This window comes from Pterocles gutturalis, unplaced genomic scaffold, assembly GCF_000699245.1.
Source record: "Pterocles gutturalis isolate BGI_N339 unplaced genomic scaffold, ASM69924v1 scaffold17733, whole genome shotgun sequence".
NCBI lineage: Eukaryota > Metazoa > Chordata > Aves > Pterocliformes > Pteroclidae > Pterocles > Pterocles gutturalis.
The window spans coordinates 1,747-29,685 of record NW_010120895.1 but is presented as its reverse complement, the minus strand read 5'-3'; the positions used below and the strand labels follow the sequence as shown (position 1 = coordinate 29,685).

Here is a 27,939-nt window from a genome sequence, read left to right as displayed (position 1 = left end):
GTCTGAATTTGTGGTCCTAATATCTGCTCTGTTTTGGAAGGAATTTTTCTCTACAGAGCTGCATCTACATCTGATGGAAACCCCTAACTCAGTTTTCAGATTGGCGACTACACTATGTCTGAAGCACAAACTAGTGATTGAGATGAAACAATAACCCCACGAAGCTCCTCCCTTTCAAAACAGAGTAGATATTAGGGCTACAAAAATTCAGATGAAAACAGTTTTGAAGGACTACATTGATATTTCTAACTTGAAATGTGATCCACGCTCTGTACCGTACCTCAAGCCTGTTTCTATCCAGGCATTCTTCATCCTGGCTAGGGAAGTGTAAGAGATTCATACATAGAAGACTGATTTTAAAAACCTGCTTACAGAAGCAACAAAAACTCTAATTAAACTAGTTTCTATTCTTAACTTTCCGAGACAGATTCAGATACTAGTTGATGTAATAAACCACATAAAAACTTGAATAAATGATCCTAGATGTACGTCTTTCTGAACTGAATACTGCATTTATGGAGCAACTTCTGCAAAACTGAAAATGCAAAAAAACAGGAACAAGATCCTCTTGACTCCCACAGCACAGAACAACTTGAAAATGGATGCAGTCTGCTCCATTTAGACCTTGATAAAAATAAGCTGGAAGTATCCCTGAGCTAGTCCTCCTTCAGGCAAAAACCTCTGTATCATGTCTCTTGGAAACAAATGGATTACCTCCTTAGGTATTAGTGATACCAGAAACAATGCAATATTAGTGGTCCCAAAGGCTTTTATTTTTCTTTTATCAGCTGTTCAACACTGAATGTATACCAGTGCACAAGGGTAATTGTAAAAATAAGTGTGAAAAACTAATCCTTTAGATTTAACTGTAACAAGAAGGAACACAGACAACAGTGGAAACTTATTTCTGAAAGACTTCGTTCTAACAGAACTGTACGAAAAACACAGTTGTAATAAACCCAACAATATCCAATTCTGTAGATAAAGTCCGTGAATGCAGTGCCTGAATATCAATTTGATGTCAACACATAATTGAGACTCAGCCTTCATTATCACTGCTGCTCCATGCGTCTTCATATGCTGGATTTAAATACTGTTGAGGCAGGGACTAAAGAAAATAAAAATTCTCTCAGTGGTTTGCTTAATTAAAAATACTAAAATCAAATAAGGACAGTGCTAAACGTATTTCTTAAATTGCTATATATAGACAAACTATTGTGTCTCTCATGGGTACTGAATTTTTTTTAACAACTTATTTGTCATTTTTGCTGACTAGAGACAGGATAAACTACGCAATTAAATAGTACTGTAATTTCAATTTCAACAAAAAAAATATCTGGAGCACTGACTAGAAGTTTCACAAATGTCTTGCATAAAATATAACAGACAGATACTACCGCATTTCTTTCGTGTCACTGGTTTTAAGTAATAATTTCCCTGGCCCAGCATAACTGAGCACTACTGTCTCAAGAAGTAGTACTGGGCTCTATCCGCATCCAACAACTGTTTCTCACTTCAGCCCCCCTAGGGTCAAGCTAAAGAGTTTGTGCAGCTACACAGTGCACTGAATCACAGTTTTGACTTGGGGTAAATTTTTTTTCTTGCTTACTTCTATCCTGGGTTCAGATTCTGCTCATACAGGCATGCAAATGGCTGTTCAAGCACATGAGAGGGAGCAGGAACCAGTGGCCTTGTGGACAGCAGAACTGCTTCTTTCAGAGGCAGTGCTCATCTATGACATTTGCAAACAGCAGCTGTAGCTTAACAGATTTCAAAACAATTGCACATATTACATACCTCCAGCATGTCAAATTTAAAGGAGGAGTTCTAATCAGAGCTGGGTAAAGAATCTTTGCTGCTGTGTGTTTGGTTTTGTTTTTCAGACTAAGAAAAAACAATTCACACGTATAAAAATTCTCATTGGAATGTTCGTTTTGGGTCAGCTGAAAATATTTTGGGTTTAGGGTATCCAACCTTTGAAGCTACTTTTTGCTTCTTTGCTTAAGAGTAGGATAGTTTTGAAATAAGTTGTCTTGCAAAGCAAAGCAGATGTTACAAAAATTTGTTTCTTATCACTTCCTCATCCAAAACGGAATATTTCAGAAAGTTTAAAAAGTGTAATTCTTATATGCTATGAGCCAAAACATTAATATATTCTGATTTTTTAACATTAGTACAGTCTGCTGGATACTGTTTCTGTGAATGGTTTCAGTTCCTTAAAATCTAGAATTTTTCTGCCTCAAACTGTTCACTGAAATTTTTATTGCCCAGCTCTAGTACTAAGAGAGGGAAGATACTCTCTTGGAAAACAGTGTCACGTAAGATCTTCTCTGCAATAGCCTGAACATCTTGCCTCAGACAATAAAATAAGCTCATTTAGAATATTCTTTATTATGTTTCATACCCAAATATTTTTGATAGAGAAGTGTGGCATCCTTAATATTACTGTTTAATACACAGTATATTCTTAAATAATTTAAAATACAATCTTTGGCAACCTTCAAATTCCAAAATAGCGTAAACTACAGAAAACAGTATGGAAATTAAGGAAGCTAAGGTAGAAGTTGAAAGACAGATAGCCAAATGACAAGTACTACTTCTAATTAAGTGAGGAGCTAGAAGTCTGCAAAAGGTTTTACTAGACTATAAAATAAAATGTCCTCTTGAAACCCCACAACAATCAAAAGATTGCAAAGAAACCATAGGTGATTCTCCTCTTAATTAGGAATTGTTACAAATTTTGATGGTGAAACACACAATTAATATTTAATTTCAATCCCACTCCCCCAGTGTAACAGTCATAAAAAGTACAGTTCAAACTCAAAAATTCACTACCTTTTCAGAAACGTCATCAGGAACTGGCTCTCGAAGAGCTGGTATCCACGCAAGGATATTGCAAGCTTTGCAACAACTATAAAGTTCCTTCAAGAAAGCAAACAAAAATTATTTTTACACAAATTTACTGAACTGTTGCACAGATATAATGTTGGGGAAAAAAATTATGAAATATTTACTTAAAATTAAGACAAATATACAATTTCTAATTTGTACTATAATCTTGATAAACAGTATTTTAAATGGTTTGCCTAAACAATACCAATAAGTTTTTATAGTTTCCCCAGAGTGCTCACCATACCCGTATTTAAATGAACTTTATTGCTTAAATGCACTTTTCTTCTCTCTCCCCTGGCTTCCAGAAAGACACTTATTTTAACAGTTAGGAAGTTTAAGAGATTATTTATGTTCAATGGAGAAGTAAGGGGGAAAAAATAAAAAGATTTTTTAATTATAATTACAAAATATGAATCAACTCAAAAGCATGTAGTAATACATGTTAGAAGAGTGCATAAGTATGGAACAAAGCAGTATTAAATAAACGTAGTTTCAGTATGCCTAGGGAAGGAAAAGAACAAATAAAGAACAATTTGAAGCCTTCATCCTGTTGGGAAGGCAGAGATCAGAAAGACAAATTTATTATTTTTAATACAAATAATTCTGTTTATTATGGTAATGACTAAGGACTGAGATCCCATTGTGCAAGGCACCCTGCAAACACATGGAAGTAAACAGTCTCTACACCAAACAGCTGAGAGCCAAATACAGCTTAGTTTTCTTAGTTCTTTATTAAAGGAAATACAGACTTCTCTGTCACTTTAAACTGAGGAAATTCTGCTAAGGAGAAACACTGCACAATCTTTGCAGTAAATTTTGCACTAAGAAGGCTTCTATTTTCCAAAGTGGTACTTAAATTAACACAGGAAAATATTCTCATACGCCTTCCATCTTGAATCATACTGCTGCAACTTATATGCCACGTCTGACAACACCTGTGTATTGCTGTGAGTTTAAACTGCCCGAGTGAAACACAACATGAAAGCCTTGCTTTAAACGTGTTGGCTTTTAGACTTAAACTAGCAACTCTGTGCATATGTGCACACTATTAATACATTAATTCAACATAAGTTAAATAAATTATTACAGTTCTGTCTTTGTAGAAAGCCTCCTATACTATGTATATTTAATTGTAGAACCGCATGAATTATGTTGACAGTTGGTGCAGGAACTTAATGCCTAACTCCTATTGCCCACGTACACAAGCAATCTTATTGAAGAGAGCCAACATACTTTTGTAACACTGGTCCCATGCATTGTTATTCATGCATACGACACATGCAAGATTAGAATTTATAATTTTATGAGAGAGAAACATCCTACTTATCTTGCTTCAAAGAAGAGAGATCGAAGTTACATCAAGGTATAAGTCAAATCCCACTTTATCCTGTCAGTAGTATTCTACTTGGGCCTCCTGTCTTTGACAGGATACAGAATATCACTAGAACTTTAAAACCTCTTCCCATGCCAAAAATCTCTCCTTGTGAGCAATGTCATAGTAACATCAGCATACTTCCATTTAATCTTTATTATCACTTGTCTCACTCTGATTGTGGCATTGCAAGATCTTCAGTTAATATCCACTACATTGAGTAATACCTACAAGTAATTATAACAATCTGAAATGGTGACTCATACCTTAAATCAGCCAAAAGCAGAGCTAGTGAGCTCCATGCACGTTTATGGTTCAGTATAGGACACAAACATATATTGTACTAAAAACATGCTTCATGCATGTTTTTAGTACAAAATATGGAAATATTATGCTTTAAGACTCTGAGGAAAGATTGCAAATAAAACCTAACTTAACCTTCAATTATCTTACTTATTAGCCTACCACTGCATTTGCCAAACATCTTTGCAAATGTCACTGGCATTTCTTGAACAATAGAAGCACCTATAATTTAAAGCAAAATTGTTTGCTGACGCATACCTAATATTTTACGACAGGTTATTCCTGCATAATACTTTACTCCATTTCTTTTTTGGGGTAAAAGGGGAACTCAGGTCTTGTTTGTTTACTTAAAATTATTTTAAGCAGCTAAGATGGCACAATGGTATCTAGCACATTAGTTTCAACAGTAAATATCCCCTAAGAGACTGAACAAACATTTCCTCCTCCACACCACCCTTGAAATTCCCAACCTCCTCTTAAATTTATGGCTCTTTATTAAAGGGCCAAATTCTGCAGTTCTTATTACTCAAGCAGACTAACATCTTACTAACTTTAGAGAGATATTTACGTAAGAACAATTTAGGCCAACAATAATATAGTGGACTTTATGGCTCTATTCCCAGGATCTCAAAAGGCATACATACACACATTAACTAAATCTCACAGCACTTTGTGCAGACAGCTCCATACAATATCTCAGACACAAACCTGCTAATTAATTTGTACCTCATAAGAACACTTAGAGAGTAATATCACTGGATTGCAAATAGCTAGTTATTGGGCATCAGTGATCATATTTGATTATATGGTTCTAAGGAAACAGAAGACACTTCTTGACTAAAATACATAATTGGTGCAAAGTTAAAGTGCCTTTTAGAGCCTATACGAGTTATGATGTGAAACAAAGGTAGTGATTAAAATACAGTTAATGAACAAAAAGAATGTGAGGGACTGGCAGCAACGAATATCAATCAGAAGTTTGGAACATAGAAAAAAATAGGAAGAAAATTTAAGGACCAGACTTGGAGGTGGGTAGGATAAAAATCACTCAACAGGGTTCAAGACAGAAGAAAACATTTAAAAATTTAGAAAACTATTTATATGAAGAAAACTCTTAACAACAGCAGAGACTCACTATTAGATGGGAATGGTAGAAACTATGCAGAAAAGATGTAGACCTGGTTTCATATGAAGACAGTGTACTAATTTCAAATGCGCTAACAAGTAAGAAAAATGTTAGAAAGCCATCTGCTACATGATTCATTGGTAGATGCATAACATATCAGAGAGACTTAGAAGCGTTGTCTAAAAAAACTTCTGGCTTGGTTAAGTTAATTATATTTTAATACGTACTAAATACTACAATCTGAAAGTGAGCTAATATGCCATTCAGGAAAAAAAAAAAGAAAAAAGTGGAATGATACAGATATAAATGAACTAACTGACATTTCTAAAATCCTAAACAAGGCAACAAAAAAGGTGATTTAACAATTCAGTTACTGCTGAGTTAAGATATAGGAATATAAACAATATCAATCAACACAGTTTGCAACAAAGCGGATTTTTTTAAGCACAACATTTTATTTACAACTAGTAACTGAAAACAGAATTGCACAGCTGTGAATAACTTAATTTGACTTATTATTGCTTGCAAGAATAAAATAAAACAGGTCACTATAAATTTTACAAATTACTGCATTATTAGAAAATGAGTTTTAACTGAGAAATCATAATTTCTGTCAGAATTATATGAAGACTGACAAATGTAGTTAATTGTCTCAAGACAGAATGAACTATTTGGAAGTATAGATGTGAAGACAAACAGTCAAAATAACACTACCACTACCTTCGGTGTAGACACACTTACTATGGTAATATTATTCCGTCAAAGTAACAATTTAATACAATTAGAAGGAAAGGATTTAAAGAAAAAGAAAATCCAGTCACACTTCTAGAATATAGAACAGAATGCTGGAGAAGGATGATTCTGAAACAGAATAAGGAATCTCAACAGATAAACAAATGAAGCGTTGCCAACATAAACCTACAGTTATAGTGACTGATGCAGTTCTTGTGTGCATGCTCACACATGAGTGATCTTTTCCTAAGGATCTTAAAAGCCAAGATAAAGACACTATAGACATATGCACTTCCAGAGCTAGAAAACATGATTTACAGTGAGATTTAATGAACCTCACTTCTTCAGCTTATCAAAAAGAACACCAAAGATAACTTAATATAAAGCCACTAGCACTCTGGTTGGGAAACTATTCTTAAAAACGAAGGGCTTTTTAAGCTAGTCAAGAACAGTCCAGAAAAGATGTGCCTTACCTATAACACGAATATTCCACCTTTCAGTGGATCTAGTATCTCACTGCCTATTCATGCCATGTATTTTATGAGAGGTCACAAAAAGATATCCACATGCCATTTCTGCCTCAAATATTTATGCCTGATATTCCAGAAACAAAACAAAACAAAACAAAACAAAACAAAACAAAAAAAAAAAAACAAAAAAAAAGAGGAGCTGGAACATGAAGTACCTAGTTTCCCTCAGGTGTTAAAGATTGTAACCGCCTTAAAATCTAACCTAAGATCGAATCTGTTCTTGCCACACCACAAGCCGTAAGAACACTCTGTTGTAAAGTATCTCATAACAAATTAAGCTTTGTTATCCTTAAGTCTTTTATTACAAGAGAAAAATATACCATAGGGGGAGAGGAAAAGAAAAAATAGCTGTCAACACCATGAGTCCCTCTAATGATATGGTATTTCTTAGGTGAAATGTTCTCAGATTAATTTAAGAAGCCCATCATGTTGTCACACATCATCCAAACTGCTCATAGATCCAGTGACTGGTATAACCACAGGCATTTGAGCAAGATCACTGTACCAAAGTACTTGAGAGGTTTCTCAGTTCTGATAGCAACACTAATGCACTTCACCTAAATGCCCTTTGCATTTTTTCTTACTGTGATTAGTTTTAGGTATTTCAGAAAAAGACCAATGCCTCCTCTTCAGTCTTACAGAAAACAGGCAAAAGCCTCAATTCATATGATTTATTAGTGACAATATAAGTCAAAAATTATTATAGGTGTATTAAAAAATTATCTATGTGAAACAAAACAAATAGCTGAAGGAACCCAACATAGGAGCCGTCCCAAGAACTTGACCCAACTTTTCTTGCTTGACACATAGGCCACAGAACTCCCTCTTACGTCAAGCACATACCTGAAAAGTTAACACTTTTGTGCAAATGGTTTGGCAATCTGCATAAATATTCCAGACTGTCTGGAATATTGTTTGTACTTCACTTACCTGAAAATTAGGCTGAAATACACAGCAGTTGACAGTACTATAATGCCCTTTAAGCATAGTTATCAGTTCTCCTTTGAAAATTGCATAAACAGCAATGGCACTACCATACGGCACAAAGGCAAACTCTGGATTACAGCCATAAGAGATGGTGAATTTGAGTCCTTTTCTACTTGCATTACAGACTTTCCCATAATTGACCTGTAAAATGAAGGATTATGCATTTAGCTTTTAAGTAAAACTACAGGAAATAACTTTACATCAAAAGGTCAATTTAATTTCTTCTTTAATACCCAATAAAATTCATTTTAAGCTTCTCAATGTTGATACAACTCTTGAGATTTCCAATTACAGATATCTATCAAGAGAACCATTCTTCTGTCCATTAAAGTTCACACTCCTCAATATAAAATTTAAGACATGGAAAGAAAAATATGCCTAAAAGTCAGCAGTTCCACACTCAGAAACAGAATTTGCACAGGCTGTCGCATGCCAGATCTACACTGAGCACTTAAACTATCACTGAAGTTAGAACTGGGTCAGGAATTACCCCCTTGAACATTTTCCTAGATGATCCAACAAAATAATTTTCTCTTAGATATGGAAACTGCTAAAAGAACTCCTTATGCACAAAAGCATTCAGCTATAAATCATAGAATCGTAGAATAGTTTGGGTTGGGAGGGATCTTGTAAGGTCAGCTAGTCCAAAGTCCCCGCAATAAGCAGGGACTTCTTCAACTAGATGAGGTCGCTCAGAGTCCCATCCAACCTGACGTTGAATGTTTCCAAGGATAGGGCATCTATCACCTCTCTCAGCAACCCGCTCCAGTGTTTCAACACCCTGATTGTAAAAAATTTCTTCTTAATATCTATTCCAAATCTACCCTCTTTTAGTTTAAAACCATTACTCCTTGTCCTATCACTTCTGTCCCCATCTTCCTTAGAAGCCCCCTTTAAGCACTGAAAGACTGCTATAAGGTCTCCCTGGAGCCTTCTCTTCTCCAGGCTGAACAAACTCAACCTGTCCTCATAGGAGAGGTGCTCCTTCCATCTGATCAGTTTTGTGGCCCTCCTCTGGACCTGCTCCAACAGGACCATGTCTTTCCTGTGCTGAAGACTACAGAGCTGGATGCAGTACTCCAGGTGGGGTCTGATGAGAGCAGAGGGGGAGAATCACCTCTCTTGACCTGCTGGTCACACTTATTTTGATGCAGCCCAGGACACGGTTAGCTTTCTGGGCTGTGAGGGCACATTGCCGAGTCATGTCCAGCTTTTCAACCACTAGTATCCCTAAGTCCTTTTCCTCAGAGCTGTTATCAATCCTTTCACTCCACCTATCCTGGTGACCAAATTGGAAAAATATGGATTTGATGGATGGACCACCTGCTGGATAAGGAATTGGCTGGATGGTTGCACTCAGAGTTGCAGTCAATGGCTCAATGTCCAAACGGAGACCAGTGACAGGTGGCGTTCCTCAGGGATTGGTACTGGGACCAGTGCTATTTAACATCTTTGTCGGCCACATGGACAGTGGGATCGAGTGCAACCTCAGCAAGTTTGCCGATGACACCAAGCTGTGTGGTGTGGTCGACATGCTGTAAGGAAGGGGTGCCACCCAGAGGGACCTTGACAGGCTTGAGAGGTGGGCCCATGTTAACCTCATGAGGTTCAACAATGTCGAATACAAGGTGTCCTGCACATGGGTCAGGGCAACCCCCAGTATCAATACAGGCTGGGCAATGAATCATAGAATGGTTTGTCTTGGATACGACCTTAGAGATCATCTAGTTCCAACCTCCCCTGCCATGGGGAGGGACACCTCCCACTGGACTTGCTCAAAGCCTTATCCAGCCTTGCCCTGAACACATCTAGGGATGGGGCATCCATAACTTCTTTGGGCAACCTGTTCCAGAGTCTCACCACCATTACAGTAAAGAATTTCTTCCTAATATCTAGTCTAAATCTGCCCTCTTCCAGTTTAAATCCATTACCCCTCATCCTATTGCTACATGCCCTTGTAAAAAGCCCCTCCCCATCTCTCCTGTAGGCCCCCTTCAGGTACTGGAAGGCTGCTCTAAGGTCTCCCTGGAGCCTTCTCTTCTCCAGGCTGAACAACCCCAAATCTCTCAGCCTGTCCTCACAGGGGAGGTGCTCCAGCCCTCTCACCATCTTCATGGCCCCCCCTCTGGACCTGCTCCAACAGCTCAACGTCCTTGTTGCATTGGGGGGCCCAGAACTGGACACAGTACTCCAGGTGGGGCCTCACGAGAGCAGAGTAGAGGGGCAGAATCACCCGGCCATGCTCCTCTTGATGCAGCCCGGGACACGGCTGGCCTTCTGGGCTACGAGCACCCACTGCCAGCTCATGTTCAGTTTCATCTACTGACACCCCCAAGTCCTACTCAGAGCTGTTCTCAGCCTATTCTCTGCCCAGCCTGTATTTGTGCTTGGGATTGCCTTGACCCATGTGCAAGACCTTGCTTTTGGCTTTGTTGAACTTCATGAGGTTGGCATGGGCCCACCTCTCCAGCCTGTTCAGGTCCCTCTGGATGGCATCCCTTCCCTCCAGCGTGTCGACTGCACCACACAGCTGATATGCTGATAAAGAGCAATTAAACTATTTTACACAGCATGTACAGTAACAGCTGTAGCAGTAACAATTCCCAAGCCACAACAGTGCTCATAACAAAGGCATGTACATTGAAAGGTAGGAGTGGAGGCTGAGAAAAGTAAATTAACATGGATATACTCACTGTAAGTGTTCCTGCTTGATAAAGGAGCAATGGAAAGGAAAGGATGCTACCAAAACAAGAACAGAAGAAAGATCTTCAAAACTGGCTTTTTTCCTTTGAGCACACAGAGAAACAGAAAACCTGTTTCCTTCTGTTTGATTTTTCCTATACTCAGTGAATCAGGACTTGCTATTCCTTTTTGTGATAAAGGATGTATGCAAGATGTGTACTGCTCCAACATTCATTTCTCTTTCTAACTGAAACAATCCACTAGGCCACAAATTTGTCTCATTGCTCCAAAAAATTCATATGCATGGCTTAATTTCTATACCTTTTCAAAGGTATAGAAAAAAAATGGAGATCCAAAGGACTCACTAGTAGGAGAAATAAAGGGACAATGATGTGAACTTGTATTACCTCTACATGCATGCATTTGTCTGCTGGTGCCTTGAAATTATTTTAAGCAATATCTCTGGTCAGTGTGTGAATATACAGTACTCTGGATAATATAATTCTGGACTTGAAAAAGCAAGACAGGATCAAGCTATTCGACACCAAATACAAAAACTGTAAAATATCCTATGAAACAAGTAAATGAACAGGCACAGAAAAACAAAAAACAGTGATCCAGCTGGTGACAGGAGAGTGAACAAACTGTATTATATACTTTGGTGATGGTGATTTGAGGATGGAAAGTTGTCTGTATATGAAGTCCTGAGAATAAGCTGGCAAATACGGGTCATGTGGAAATAGAAAAGTCATTTCATTTAAATGTCTATAAGGAATTATTTTTGCTGTGTTCTGAACCTAAGCAGCAGAAGTCAAAGATTTCTAAGGCAGAGTAAATTTTTTTCCTTTCCTGATAGCAATGACAGACCATAATCATGACTTGCTAAAATTCCACTGAAACTGACTGACCTACTATGTCCTTCTTTCAAAATAAACATAGGAAACAATCTTCTTTACTGAACAGAAAATTAAAACAGTAACCTTCATCAAAAAAGCAAGCCATAGAAAGGACTAGAGCAGCAGCTGAAGTTTAATTTCTGCCTTCCCCATTTGGTTGCAAGGCAAATGTAGAGGGACAGATATTTTTAACACTAGTATACAACCCCACAAGTAAGATTCCGTAAAACCACTGAGAAAGTTGCAAGAAAGCCAGGCAGTTAATCACTGAAACTCTCAGGTATGGAAAACTGCCCTGTGGATAGCACACTGACAACTCAGTTAAAAAAAAAAAAAAATTCTACCAACAGTCACTGCATATTCAGGTTTTTCATTACTGTCTGAAGTGTTTTCAGCTATGCTCACAAATTAATGAATTTAAAGTTACCATATTCAATCTTTAAGTAGATCCAGTCTTCTTCATACTCTTGAGTTTTTTATGATAAGTAGAAATAAGAAAAGAAATTTGGAAAAAATTTGCTCACAAAAATCTTCTAATGAGCACCTATATCGTTATAAAAGTGAATAACTATCCAAACTGGTAATGACAATTGCACAAATTATAAATCTCCTAAAATTAAATGCAAGTAAAAACATAACTGAAGATCCCTGAAAACTTACCAATGTGTTTTCTCCAGTGGAGCTGTTCCAGAGTCGCATCCGATCATCTGTACCAATAGTCAACAAATGAAGTCCATCATTTGTATAGCATAAACCATTTACTCTCCCATTATGAGCAGTGCTTACTGTCAGGAAAAAGAGCTGGTTTAGATTTCTACAAGTATTACTATTTTGTCTGCACATTTTTATTTCAATCTATAGTACTGAAAGTGCTGTTTAAATGGTAACATATCAAATTAATAATTTAAGCCCTGGTTTCTAAGCATCCGGCTGGTGACCGATCACCAATGGTGTTCCTTGGGGCTCAATTCTACGGCCAGTTCTGTTCAATGTATTTATCAGTGATGTGGATGCAGGAGGTGAATGCACTATTAGCAAGTTTGCCGATAACACCAAACTGGGAGGTGCTGCTGACTCTCTTGAGGGACGAGAGGTCTTGCAGAGGGATCTAGATAGATTGGAGGACTGGACAATGATTAATGGGATGAAATTTAACAAGAACAAATGCCAGATTCTGCACCTGGGACAGAGTAATGCTGGGCACAAGTATAAAAGAAGAAGCAGCCCTGCAGAAAGGGATCTGGGCGTGCTGGTTTGACCCTAAGCTCAGTGTGAGCCAGCAGTGTGCCCTGGCAGCCCAGAGGGCAACTCAGATCCTGGGGTGCATCAAACACAGTATAACCAGCCGCCAGGTGATTATCCTGCTGTATTCAGTGCTGGTGTGGCCTCACCTTGAGTACTGTGGGCAATTCTGGGCCCCACAATTTAAGGAGGATGTGAAGGTCCTTGAATGAGGCGAGAGGAGGGCGACATAGGTGGTGAAAGGGCTGGAAGGAATGTCCTGTGAGGAGTGGCGAAGGACATTGCGTTTGTCTAGTTTGGAGAGAAGGAGGCTGAGGGGTGATCTCCTTGCCTTCTACAGCTTTCTGAAGAGGGAAAGTGGAGAGGGAGGTGCTGAGCTCTTCTCACTGGTATCCAGTGGTAGGACACATGGGAATGGTTCAAAGCTGTGCCAGGGAAGGTTTAGACTGGACATTAGAAAGCATTTTATTTACTGAGAGGGTGGTCAAACACTTAAACAGGTTTCCCAGAGAGGTGGTCGATGCTCCAAGCCTGTCAGTGTTGAAGAAGCATTTGGACAATCCCTTAATACCATGCTTTAGCGTTTGGTCAGCCCTGCAGTGGTCAGGCAGTTGGACTAGATGATCACTGTAGGTCCCTTGCAACTGAATATTCTATTGTATCCTATTCTATATTGTTTATAATATAGTACTTCAAACAAATTCCATTGAATTCACCCTGCAATACTGTACATTCTTAAGTATGTTAAAGTGGTTGAAATCCAACTCAGTGCTACCACAGCAATCCTAACTATGGTGCTCATAAATTAACTCACTGAAAACCGGATAAGGTAACTCTGCATTATACCTCCGTACATAACTTAGAGATACCTTAGGTAAAAAGTGTTATCTGTTTTTCAAATATTTTATAAAAAAAATTTAGCTGCATTTGGTTTAGTTCAACTATATTTCAATATATTTAATATCCTAGTCTGATTGCCATTAGATTATCAAAAAATCACCTTGAACCTGTCAGAGAAATAAAGTTGAAAAGAAAATTGTTGCATTTGAATAAGACATGTCATTCAAAGGAATATATAAAATGGCACTAGTTATCTTAGGAGTTACATAGAATTCAATTTTTTGTAGAAGAAAATTTGTACAAATTTTTCTTTTTTTTGTAAGTCTTAGATTTCTTTAGAGCACCTTCATCTCAGTGATTTCTTGAATTTCAATCAAATTTAAAATTGTCAAAACCAAACTTCTATATTACCATACTACAATTGACATAGCAGAGAGCATGGTTTGGATACCTACTGCTACTTCATATTCTCTAACTGTACATTTTAGAAAATGAGTTCAACTTTACAGAGATTTGCATCTATTTTTCTACATGCAATTTAACTTGCATATAAAAAGTCAGAGCATGATTTACGCTATGCAAATCCCTTTGTTCAGAGACCTGATACGCAGTTTCTACTTTGTGATTCAACTCTAAACACTGTGTATTTCTACCTCAGAGCAGCGACTATTCCAAGAACTTTTTTGGCCTGCCAAAAATAAATATCTTTTGTACAGAATTGACCAAAATTCTTGAACCATAATTTCAAGTTTAGAAGCTTCCCTTTAATTAAGGTTTGGTTTTTTTTTCAGGTACAGAGATGTGACCTTAAGATACATAAAAATGTTAACGTTGTAGCTAATAAGAACTGATGCAAAGGATGATTAATGCATTTGACTGTACTGAGTGTAATTTAGCTTCCTGTAAAATTAAATGCAATCATAAATTCATACTGTGTTGTACACTTTATGCAACATAAAAGGAATAGAACTGATTTTATGGCACCACATTTGAGAAAACATTCTAGAGGCCTGCACTGGAAGCAAAACTAACAACAGGAAGAGGAATGTGCTTTTGTGGCTTTTGTTTGTGTTGACTTTGTTTTTAAAGGAGGGTAATTAACTACTGGAACAACTTACGAAGTATGAAATGGTTGCTGTTTATATGAAACCTAATCTACAACAGGAAAGAATTCTTCTGCCCATAAAATGGATGGCAAAATTTCCCCGTAAATTTAGGGGGAAAAACATTTAGAACAGATACAACACTGTTGCCAAGGAGATCTCTCTAAACAAGATCCCCAACCACAAACACTGTCTCTATAACAGAAGTATCTGAATGGCCTGTGTTACGCAGTAGGTAACAATGGGATTATCACTACTCTCCTTTGCTTGTCCTAGTATTCAACACATTTATGAAATATAAGAATGCTTCTAGTTACATATAGATAACCACCAGCTGTATTCTGTATTACCTGCCTCAGAAGATGCTTTGGACTTTTCTCCATTGTGCTGATCAAGTGTAGTCAGACATCCAGATGCTCTCCTCACATCCCATAATTTTACTCTACTGTCAGCACTAAGCAAAACAGATTTGCATACATTAGGGAAATTGTGTGTGTGCACCCTGGTTCGATAATTATGTTTAGCCAACCCACCTGGCACTCACCCTGGTCCAGCAACTACTATGAACTACTCATCATACAGTCACATTTAAGCCAATAGAACTTCACTAAAAGATTTTTAAGACAGGCTTCAGACACTCATTTACCTGAATTCATAAATATAGCTGGTACACTACGGGCACCTAAGTTAAGACTGAATCTTTGTCTACACTACAATAGACTTCCCTCTTTGTCTACAATGTAACGCCCTTGCTTAGACAGACAGGAATAAACTTGCTAACTCTTCCGTTGATTAAACTGTAGCTACAGGCTCCAGCATTGTCTGTAATGGTTGTCTGGGGACCTCAGGCTCTTGCTGTCACAGACCTACAGTATGAGTGGTACACAAGTTGGCTACATACAAAAAGACCTGTCCAGGCTATGTGTTCTGTTGTCATACAGTGCTATGGCAGAGAAACACCAAGAGCTTGCTTCTGTAGAAACTCACTGGCTTTGTCCACATTACCAGAGCGACACAAGGAGGGAAAGACCAAGAAGGTTCAGGCTGCTGTGATTCATTCTGGTTCCCAGGCTGCAAAGTCATGCTTTGCTCACGCTGTGTCTTTGCCAGCAACAAGAGCTATGATAACTGTCGGTACTAGGTAGACGCTTAGACAGCTACATTGCAAGCAGTGCACTTTGTATGGCACCTTGATGTGTAGCTTGATTTGAGCATTCCAGTAGCATACTTCTATGCGCACCACAAGACTCCCAGGTACAGATAGGAGATAAATTAAAAGAAAAGACTACTTCCCACCACTAAGTCACCAGTGTAGATGTATTTACTGAAACTATTTGGACCATTTCCAGCAGCTTAACTCTCCTTTTGGAGGAAAAAAAACACCCAAACACATATATCATTTTTCAACCCAGGTAAACAAAACCAACTGCATCTCTCTGATCTACAGCTGGAAAATATACCAAATAAAACTGCTTCTTAGACAAGCAGTCTTCTACTTGAAGTACTACATACTTTTTCCTGTGTGTTCTCAAGTTAGATCAGTGCATTCATATTGGGAATATATATAGTATACGTACACCAACTGACCAAAGCAAAGTCAACTCTTATTCCTTATCTCTTACGCATCTGACGAGGCTAGTAACTAGTTTGTTCTTTTGTGCTCCCCTCCACTACGGACTGATTCTGTTAACTTCCAAGTCTTATTCCAACTGAATATGCTGACAACACTATATCTTGCTGCAAACAAATAAGACCACAAACAGAGATTATCGCTGAGGTCTGAGCCGACTGTAAAGTGAGCAACAAACTGCAGGCAGCTTATTGAAATGAATGCCTTAACAAAGGCATGGAAAGGGCTTCCTTATTATAAAAGCCTACAGCTGTCCACTTCTGATGATGCAGTTTCTATTGGCTAATCTTTTCTCGCCAGTTCTAATGAGCCTATAATCTTCTCTAGTGCCTGAAACTGAAATGTGTGAAGAAGACCCAGAAAACCTGCCTCTCCTCAGACCATTCCAATTTCCTGACAAAACTACGAAAGAGCCAAGCACCACATAGGGAAATTCAAAATAGCATGTTTCACATGCAAGTCACATAAACCCTGAAAATATATTTTCCCTACCCTGAAATGATCACAAGCAAATAGTCACATCTCCTGATAAGCCCAGATTCTGTTTTTAGCAATAGCAGTCAGTTTCTCCTCAATACCTCTTCATTATCTCAGTGTTGCCAGTTATTGCCCAAATTTGTCTCAGCAGATGGCAAAACTGAGTTATGTTATTAGGAGCTAGTAGTCCAACTATAGCACTGAATTAAGTAATGGAGTCATAAGAAACATGTTTAGCATGCAATTATCATAAGGCAAAACGATGGCATAGGCAGATACAGTTTAAAGTTACATGACTTTGAGGCAAAATGTTTTGGGAGGCTTCAGTAAGTCAATATTTAATAAATAAATTTGTTACTATTTCTGTGGTGGAAAAACAAGGAAACAATTTTTCATTTGCTAAAACAAAGAAACTAATCACACTGTCAGAAGATTTCCCAACTATGTTGAGCCTTTCAGAAGCGTGTCATGAGAAGTCAAAGATATGCAACTCTGGTATCAACTTATTCAAATTTCACTGTCAACTTATAAAACAGCCTCTCCTGCAGTTCAAAAGAAAGAACATGCCAACCATGAAACTGAGAACTGTCACGTTATAATCAAAAGCTAACATATGCAAAATTTACAGGAAAATCAAGAGGATCATTTAGACTTAAAATGGCTGCAATGAAATTAAAAAAAAAAAAAGGCCTGGGAATATTAACACGCAACCCATACTCACTGAATTACTGCGGCCTGGAAAGTTATTACCCGTCACCAAGCTACCTGCATTATGCTCTTTGACATAATTGAGCACGATTAACCAGGATGATACTTTGAGCTAAACATGTTCTGCTTTGTTATACAACAGATTAGCAATGTGCACGCAGCAAGAAGTAAGCACCTCTATAATTCTCTATCATTTTCCTATACCTTTAAATGCAATTACTATTCCAAAATTCTGTACAATCTTCCTATAAAATAAGCATCACTTAGATAGCTTTTCTGGCTTAGTTTTTGCAGGCAAGAGCTAGAAAATTGTGAAGAGGTGAAAGTAAACAAGAAACTTTAAAAGTGCATTTGAATTGTAAAAAACTTGCATAATGAATATATTAAATTTTACCATTAGATATTTTTAGTGCACATAAGATTTTAGCAACACCTTTACCTTGCTGTTGCCAAAACATATTCGTGACGTGGGGACCAAGACACTGCCAGCACTTCTTGCGTGTGGCCTAAAAATTATATGAAAAAGCTTATATGATTTCCTAGGAGAATACTTATACATACAAGTTTATGTAAATAACTAAAAGTAAAAGCAAATACTTAATTCTATAGGATCCACCAATCCAGAAAAATAAATCTAAATTGTAATACAAATTTGAATTTTATGAAAATATATTATTTTGGGCTAAAGGTTATTTTTCTTTCTTCCTCTTGCTTGACTGGGATTGTAGTGATCTGGAAATGACACATGGAATATTACATGTGTATAACTTTTGATAACAAGGATAGTTTTACCTATGGGAAACACATTATAGCACAGTTACAACTACTGAGTTTACTTTAAGTAGTTATTAAATTTTGTATGAGCACTGGTGTTCCCACACACAGAAGGAACTTGCCATTTGTTTTTCTTCAAATTCTTTCAAAATACTTAATAAAAAGCACATTTACCTTATGTACTTCAGATTAAAATTTTATTCAGCTTATCCTCAAATACTCTTGTTGTCAGTTTGGGATATTTTTATTCCCTAATTAGGTCTGAAATATTAAGATAAATGTCTTCCTAGCAATGTCATCTCCAGTGCAGCTTAGTGGCAAGTAATACATACATATACATATATATATACATATACGCACACACACTTTAAAACTTGTAAAGTTTAAAAAATGTTAGACAAATTCAGACAGTAGGAAGTGTAGGGTGTCCTAAATGGAAAGACTGCCATCACGCTTCATGTAATAATAGAAACACACTGCTGAAAAAATAAACTGAGTTATACAAATCCATTTTTACTAATACAGTTTAGAGCTATGTGAACCACCTTATTTCTCATACCCCTTCTAGCAGTTGGTTTTCCATTGCCTGAAGTAATCAAAGGGCTGTGATACCCAGGATAATGGAAAAAATCTCCCTAACACACATACTGCAGGATAGAATTGGAAGGGTCAGGGCAGACACATTTATTTGGATCCTTTAAGCAAACTACAGCCAAGCATTTAACTCCTTTTCAGCTGCTGGAGTTAGCCTATGTGAAAAATATTCATACCTGTTTTCAAGACACTACTGAGTGCTTCCAGTTCTCTAAAGAATGATTAGATTATGTTTAGTGGAGGACACAATCTGCTTCCACATGTTCCTCTGATATTGCACATAACTGAACCAGGCTGTGTACAAAGACACAACCAGCTTGCACCTTGGAAAGCACAAACTTGTGTCAAAATTAAGAAGCCCTCCTGAAACCACACTGATTCTCTAAAGAACTACTTTTGTGTCTGCACTCTCTGGTGCTCTCAGTTTGAGAAACAGAACATTGAGACGCCCATTGTGGCTGATTCAGTTCAGAAGAACTTAATGGCTTAAATTCTGCATCACACGAAAGCACCTAGTCTGTTTTTAGACTTAAGCTGGCCAATGAAGAAATAGAGCTGCATTTGTACATTTCTGTGTCTGACCTAATGCTTCCCTACAGCTTTAGATCAGATTCAGCTCTTGCCCTGCTGGTCTGAAGCATGCAGATTTACCTTGTAATTGTCTTCACTTGAGCAAGTGTATATTCACTCATACTCCAAAAAGTAAACATTAGAAAAGAGACATTAAGGGCAAACTCTCATTAAGTGCAAAAAGTAATGGATTGCACAACAATAAACCCCTAGGTTTACCGAATTAGGTAAATTCCAAGGATTAGATACCACCCTTCTATATCAAGTATCTTGCCTGTTATGCAGAAACTTCTAAACCAACCCCTGCAAGCACCTCCACAGGATATTTTGCCAAAAATAGTGAAGTGGGTTTTTTTTTGTGGTTGTTTTTTTTCTGTTCTGGGATTGGGTTTTTTTTGAAAAAAAAGCAGCAACTCATATTGAATTTCCACAAACACAAAATCAATGCCTACACTGAACCATGTAATAAACAGAAATCACTAGGGATTAGATCATGAAAGTGCCCAAACATCTGTAATAATTGTTCTTTAATTAATATTTTTATTCTCTAATCATTAGCACTAGACCAACATCCACAAGAACCTTTTGCCACTGTGTAACTTTCACAAATGGCAATAAATAAGTTAGTCATGTTACTTACAAAGAATACATTGTATACAGTGTTTCTTTACAGGACTTGTTTTACTCAAAGTAGTTATTGTTTAACATTTATGTTTCAGACTAAAAAGTACCCTGCAGAATGTGAGAACAGGATCCAGACTTCAAGTCGCAGAGCTGTACTTTGGGGCTTTTGGTACCAACTGTAACAAGAGATACAAAGACAGCTAAAAACACCATGGCATTTGAGAAAATAACAACAAAAAAACACCCTAGCAATGACAAAGAAATAGAAGAAAAACGTTAGCTTCATAAGAGTTCATTCAGTCAGAGTAACGTAGTCTATTAACAGATTTATATTTTTGGTCCAAGTAAATTTACCATATAACAAACAAAATTTAGAAACTGGGGGTAAACAGGATAGTACTTATGAAATTTAAAAATTAAAAATATCTCCTCTTTAAATATTTTTTCTTTTGCTAAACATAGTTAAATTGTTTACATGTAAGCAATACACACACACCCCTATTTACACATTTTACTGTGTTTGGATCTCATAACCTCCAAATGCTGACTTATGTACTGAAAGGTAACCTAATTATAGCTAGGAATTTTTATCTAGAAGGAGAATTGATCGATGCATTAGTTCAGAACAAATGTCATATTCTCATCGACATCATCCAACTAACCAGTAAGATTTTATTTTACCAATGACCTTATGTCTTATGAAGACTCAAATTATGTATAAATAAGACAGAGGAGGGAAAAAAACCCTACTGAATATTACTTGCTTTTCCTATAAACTCAAAATACATAGAGTGTTTCTTAAAAACATATATACCTGCTACTAAACAATGCTTTGTAGCAATCGGAGACATGTGATGGCTGTAGACTGTTCCCTCAAAGTGAAATACATCTGCAAGCTGATAATAAAAAGATTAATCACAACACCAGAATGTTATCAGAATGCAAATCTTCATTGTTAAGTATTTTTCAAGTAAGAGCTACAAATGAGACTGATAAAAATGTTACTGTTTACACGCTAACAATAACTCTCCTGGTTAGAAAACAGATCATGCAAACATTGCCAAGTCAGTCAGTTTCCAACACTAGAACAAATATGCCAGAGCTCAGAGATGACCCAAAAGAAAGATCAAGAAAACTGTCTAATTAGAAGCATGAATGGAAGTTATTTAAAAAATATCAAAAAATACAAAAGCTAACAACAAAAAAACACCAAACAAGAAAGTTATAATATGGACACAAAAGTCCACAGGAAAAAGCTACTGAGACTAAATTTACAAGTCCTTTGTCATTCACATACTATCTTCAATTGCTCAAAAAAAAAAAAAAAAACAACAAAAAAACCCCAACAATAAAAAACCACACCACCCAAAATTATTAGCTACCTTGCAAGTGTTAAAAATTAATGAAATACAAGACTGGCTTTAATAATTACAATTAACAATTACTCTCAGGTACCAGTACTTTCATTGTCTCATTCTAAAACATTGTATATATAAAAAACCCCTTAAAACTAAGGTATCTGTGCTTTCAAATACACCAATCATTGGCAGAACAGGTCAATCAATAACCTTCACATGAACACTGTGTCTTTTAAATTATGCTCACAGAATTACCTTGAAAGTGAACTGAACCTTGCATTTACAAGATTTAGTAACTGCAAACACAGCTGCATATTTCACAAAAAAAGAGGTGAAAATTTATTCTCTATTCTGTCCCTAGGATGACAGACCTCTTATTTTTTAAAATTCTTTCACTATACATGAAACAACATTCAAATAGCACCAGTGTAAATACATTGATACATGCATACTGGAAACAGGATAAACTGCAGTCCAGAATTCATAGTTCAACAATTAGATGTGAGAATTAGTGGGTCAAAGTAACCTAAAATGCTACACAACTGTTTACTTTAATAAAGCCAGTTACACCAGTTAGCATTTTCATAATGGTTTCTCTCTCTCCACCAATTTTTATAAATGATGTTTACAGCAGTTATAACAGCAGAATTTTGGACCTAAAGACCCTGAATGCCAAGACCACCCGTCCTTCAAAAGCAGTACTTAGGCCTTCTTTACTAAGACCGACAAGTGGACAAGTTCACATAGCATAAATTAAACTAGATGTACTCCTCTTCACAGCAAAAGCAGAAAGGAATTGTCCCAAGGGTTCCAGGCTCTTTTACAGTTTAGACATGCAGGTCCTCAGAAACAGACAGGTACACACCAAGGTATGCAAGAATGCCAGAACTACACCACCCTCTGCTGCACCCACAGTTCTAACAAACTTCCGGTTTTCACCCTTCTGGATGCTTGGTCCTCTCGAGCTCTGCGTGAACTGCAGATGTGGAATGAATAACACGTAAACAAAAGAAGTCTGCAAGCTGTACAATTTTTCTCTTACCTCTAAAGTATTTGTATCCCATATTTTCAAAGTTTTATCAAATGAGCTGGATGTAAACATGCCAGTGTCATGAGGATACCACTGGACTGTCTCCACACTGAAACGATGTACATTAGGATGGCTCCTAATATAAAGGAGAAGATTCCATTTGGTTAGAGTCTTGATAATCATATTATAACTGTCTTGATAGTTGACGATAAATTGAAAACTGAGTTTACATATTTTTTTAATTTGTACTGAAGTTTTCAAGAACTAGTTGTTTTGGTGCCTCAATTTTCAATCAACCAATGTTAATTACTTTGAAGAGCCCTCACTTCAAGAAACTACAGATCATTTACTCTTTCAAAAGATGGTATCTGTAGCATATCTTGAGTTAGATATGCATTCTGCAGAATAAAAGGCACTAAAGTCTTATGAAATTTTTAAATTCTAATGTTTAAAGATCTAACATTTAAAGTGAAGGCCTAACACTACAAACCATTTATGCTTGTGGAATCCCACTGTCTTATAAACTGATCCACTGAATAACACAATCACACATACAGTTCAAAAAATTCATTATTATTAGCTAACAACCACAGCTTCACAGTTAGTAGAAATTCACGTATACTTAAGTCACCAGATAGCAGTGGACTAAGTTCATGAGAGATAATTATTTTTGCGTTCAGAAACGAAAGAGGGAGAACAACATGAAATGTTCAACTCAACTATGCACTGTAGCAGAATTTAATACTAATAATCCATTAATAGTGGTGGGAAGAAGGGATACCACAGCCAATCCTGACAGCTCCAGGATATGATTCAACTGACCAGGCTCTGAACAATACAGGTTGTTTCACAAACCTACTAGGCCACTTGTATTTGAGCTGGATCCACATGGATCCAGCTTCAGGGCCCAGAACTATGCTCCCAGACTCACAAGTACCATGCTGTTGTGCGTTAACCCTAGGCAGCTAAGCATCACCACAGCTGTTCACTTGCTGCCCCCCTGCAGTGGGGTGGGGGGAGATAATCCAAATGGCAAAGGTGAGCAAACTTGTGAGTGGAAATAAAGACATTTTTATAAGTGAAAGGAAACAAAACAAAACAACCCACAAAAAAAAAAAAAGTGATGCAAAAGCAATCCCTCACCATAGGCTGACTGATGCCCAGGCAGACCCCAAGCAACAACAACTCCTGGCAAACTGCCCCCAGTTTTATTGCTGCACATGACATTTTATGGTATAGAATATCAGTATATCTTCGGTCAATTCAGGTCAGGTGTCCCAGCTGTGTCCCCTTCTAGCCTCTTCTCCAGCCCCAGCCTACTTGCTGAGGGGGCAGAGGAATGGAGAATGCCTTGACACTAAGCAAGCACTGTTCAGCAATAGCTAAAACATTAATGTGTTATCAAGACTGGTCACAAATCCAAAACATTGCACCGTACAAGCTACCATGAAGAAAATTAACTGCATCCCAGCGAGACACAGTACATACACAAAAATAGTCCTACTGGCTCCATCTGCACCTAGTGAAGGGCTCACAAGATTTCTTCGCTTCAGCTCTTATCTTTGCATTGTTCTCTCAAGTGTCCTGGCCTCCAAAGCAGTCACTATTGCAAGGGTATCATTGTGTAAACGCACATGCAGATCTGTACAGATCTGGTACTACATCTAAGCTAATAAACTTTCTTGCTTACGTGGGTTGCTAGAAAGCACAGAACCCAGCGGCGACAATACTAAGAAAGAGCTACTGAGCAACTGTTGAGCTTAGTTTAATAACTCCTGCACTGCTTATCTCTGAGGCACATCCTAGAACAACATGTTACTATGCCATGCTGCTAAAAATCAACAGATTTTGTGCACTTACTCTACAGGGGGACAAGCTAAAAATCTTCACTACCTGCAGTGCCAGGAAATCATGCCTGACTTGGCGTGAACTTACTCTTGCAGAGGCATTTGTATGCATTGTGCAGAAAAATCTAAACTCAGGGAACCAATTATCCTGGTGCAATACATATAAGTGCATAACACTGGACGGTGTTCAGCACTGCACAGGAGCAATCAATTCTCCCATAATCCAGAGGGCTGAGGAATGAACTAAAAAACTCTTGAGTAGCTGTAATCACCTTTGATCTGGCTAGGCTTAGTAGTGGCCACATGCCACTCAGCCTTGGCTTCACGTCTCAGGGCTGTATGTTATTCCCAGTTCATTCTATATGCACTATTTTCCCCCACTACTCAGAATATCCCAATCTTTTCTACCAAAGATAAACACAGAACTAATGCTCTGGACAGTAAGGTCACTGCCATTCATTCTTCCTAGAGATGTTTTGAGTAGAGGAGACTACCTTACACACAAGTATCAGCTATACATTATCTAGAAGCTGGTACTGTTTGGTTACTCTCAAATGCCATTTTTTTGCTACAGGACAGCATTGATCACACAAAACCATGTAAAGCTCTGCATGCTGACTCCCAGAGGAACACAGAAAGTTCTTGGTTTTTGCAATAATTGCCCTATGTTCTAGATAGGAAATACTGGGGAAATCACAGCCTACCATCAGGAATTATCTCCTCTGATGGTCTAAACTACTGGACCCTCTGCAGGCCCAGTTCAGTCTGTTCAGAAATAGCTTCGAAGGGCCTCTACCAAGAGATTATTCTTTAAATAACTTCAAGACCAGACTTGCATTACGCCCTGCAAACTTGGAACACAGACAAACATCTGCAACACGTCCTTATCATATGCTTCAAAGACAGAAGGCAGAGAGATGGAAAGTGTTTTCTACTGGTAATTATAAATTCATTTATGATGTCAGGAACTCTGCATGAATAATATTCCAATAGCTGAATCTGTATCATAGAATCACTGAATGGTTTGGATTAGAAGGGACCTTAAAGATCACTGAGTTCCACCCCCCCCCTGCCATGGGCAGGGACACCCTCCACTAGACGCCTCATCCAGCCTGGCCTTGAACACCTCCAGGGATGGGGCATCCACAATTTCCCTGGGCAACCTGGGCCACTGCCTCCCCACCCTCACAGTGAAAGAATTTCTTTCTAATATCTAGTCTAAATCTGCCCTCTTCCAGTTTAAATCCATTACCCCTCGTCCTCATTACTACATGCCCTTTTAAAAAGCCCCTCCCCATCTCTCCTGTAGGCCCCCTTCAGGTACTGGAAGGCTGCTCTAAGGTCTCCCTGGAGCCTTCTCTTCTCTAGGATGAACAACCTCAACTCTCTCAGCCTGTCCTCATAAGGGAGGTGCTCCAGCCCTCTGATCATCTTCATGGCCCTCCTCTGGACCTGCTCCAACAGCTCAACGTCCTTGTTGCGTTGGGGGTCCCAGAGCTGGACACAGTATTCCAGGTGGGGCCTCACGAGAGCAGAGTAGAGGGGCAGAATCACCTCCCTCGACCTGCTGGCCACGCTTCTCTTGCTGCAGCCCAGGATCCGGTTGGCCTTCTGGGCCGCAAACACACACTGCCAGCTCATATTCAGTTTTTCATCTACTTTTCATCTACAGATTCTACTAGTACAATTTATGCCTCTACTCAACTGGTAAAAAACAAGAGATGCTTCTACAGAAAATAACATCTACTCAGGAAACAAACTACCAACTAACTATGCTCATAAACAGAATTTTCAAGTATGGAATATTTTTACTGACCTAAATGAAGTTAATGATGGCATGATTTTTAGTACAGATTTGCCAGTTTTTATGCTGTGTCTTCTCAGCATGTGTTTCTTCAGTCTGCTGTATCTGTTTCAGAATTAATTTTCATTTTGAGATTTGGGAATGTGTAGTCATTACTTTTTCTTAATTACAATGTTAATTGATTTTGTTCAAGTCCCAGCCATCAACACTTACCAAATGCACCTTACTTGCAGTACATTCTGTTCCTACCCATTTTTTTTGATGCATATTCTATTACCTTTTTTCTTTCTTATAGTCCAAGATACCATTCACGCCTTTTATTGTTACAACTCTGTTCTGTTCTTCTTGATCTTACCCTTGAAACTCTTAGACCTCAAATAATATGAAGACCAGGAAAAAAAGAAGAGGAAAATGTAGCTACTAATCTTTTATACAGGAGGGTATATCTTATCATGAGCCTCAGATGAAGTCCTAACCTACTAGATTAACCTTACTGTGAAAAGACAAGGAAAAAACAGCTTTTGCTAGAAGACTTAATGCACACAATGGACAAATTTATCCTGCCTGCAGAGAAAGCCTGACAGATCAATAAAGGCTTTGAATCTTTATGTAGATTACACACAGTATAGTAGTACCCTGTTCAGGAAAATACATCCCCTTTTTGTCAGTAACACACCTGTATTAATTCAAACGTTCTTAAGAAGTTCTGATTAATTACTTCTGTACCTAGTAAACACCTGGTGAACTCAAAACAGCTATTAGTAAAGTTGGGAACAGGGAGAGGGGAAATAAAACCAACTGCAAATCTGTATTAGATTTTTTTTATAATCAGATGAACAGGGTTATGCAAATATTATTTTCCTTTTGCTTCGACACATAATTATTCAAAGGTACACACACTTCTGTACTTGGGGGGCAGAAGCAATGCTTCTACAACAGTCACAAAATTTCTTGTAATTACTGGCATAGAGTCAGTAAATTTCAACATGAAACAATTAAGAAAACTCACAAGGGAGAAGCTGTCACCTGGAAGAGGGTTGGGGTTTTTTTTGGTCTTTTTTCTAGTTTTTAAACATGAGATTGGAGTATTAACTCAGACTTTTTTTGTGGCATCTACAGCAACAGAAGCCTGTCTACTGTAGTTGCCATGTGAGCACAATTTACAACCTGCATTTTAACTTTTGAACTGCCAACTCAAACAATGTTAGAGTCATTGTATCTATAATGTAACTGTTAAGAGTAGACAAATCAAGAAAAACAATTAGGTCTTGCTACATAGTAAATCACATAAATTGGAACAAAGTTTCTTGCTTTTTTTTTTTTTTTTGCGAGCCAAAAACCATAATGCATCATGCTAGCCTTCAAAGATTTCTGGCACTATTTTCTACAGTCTTTTAATCCTAGAAATAAGAACACACATTAATTTACGAGTTTAACACAAGAGATATCGATATGAACTTTTAAAAGCATTTTTGAGTACCTACCTTCCCACAGAGCAAAGTGCTTTACATGTGTAACTTGGTTTTCTGCTCAAGTTTTCAAGGTCATAAAGTACAATAACACCATCCGACCCACCGGATAACATGCTGAAATTGTTAATAAAGCATACAAGTTACAACACTTAGGATCTCAATATAATTGAGCGTTCAGCAAGAAAATAAATCCGTAGAAGCAAAACACAGTAAAGTTCTCATATACATTTTTACTAATTGAAATATATACTTACTATCTTCCCTCAACAGGCTCAATATCAAGGGTGTTGATACCACTCGTATGTACTCTTTCCACATCTCTATCTTTATTTAATTCCAAACTTAG

At 37.6% G+C, this 27,939-nt stretch overlaps 1 protein-coding gene across 2 annotated transcripts; it reads right to left on the bottom strand.

Moving 5' to 3' along the window:
• Positions 1–755: 755 nt before the first annotated feature.
• Positions 756–27,939, bottom strand: ERCC8 (excision repair cross-complementation group 8). 2 transcript variants are annotated; one of them, XM_010077060.1, is made up of 11 exons: positions 27,848–27,939; positions 27,606–27,707; positions 22,483–22,606; positions 20,897–20,978; positions 20,190–20,258; positions 17,960–18,026; positions 15,056–15,159; positions 12,181–12,305; positions 7,886–8,083; positions 2,836–2,922; positions 756–1,108 (listed from the first exon to the last, which is right to left on the bottom strand). In XM_010077060.1, the coding sequence occupies exons 2-11, from the start codon at positions 27,704–27,706 to the stop codon at positions 1,040–1,042; spliced, it is 1,026 nt and encodes a 341-aa protein (XP_010075362.1). In that variant the 5' UTR covers position 27,707; positions 27,848–27,939; the 3' UTR covers positions 756–1,039. The 2 variants fall into 2 exon arrangements, with proteins under 2 accessions (XP_010075362.1, XP_010075363.1); XM_010077061.1 differs by lacking the exons at positions 20,897–20,978; positions 27,606–27,707; positions 27,848–27,939 and having other exon boundaries at positions 22,483–22,504.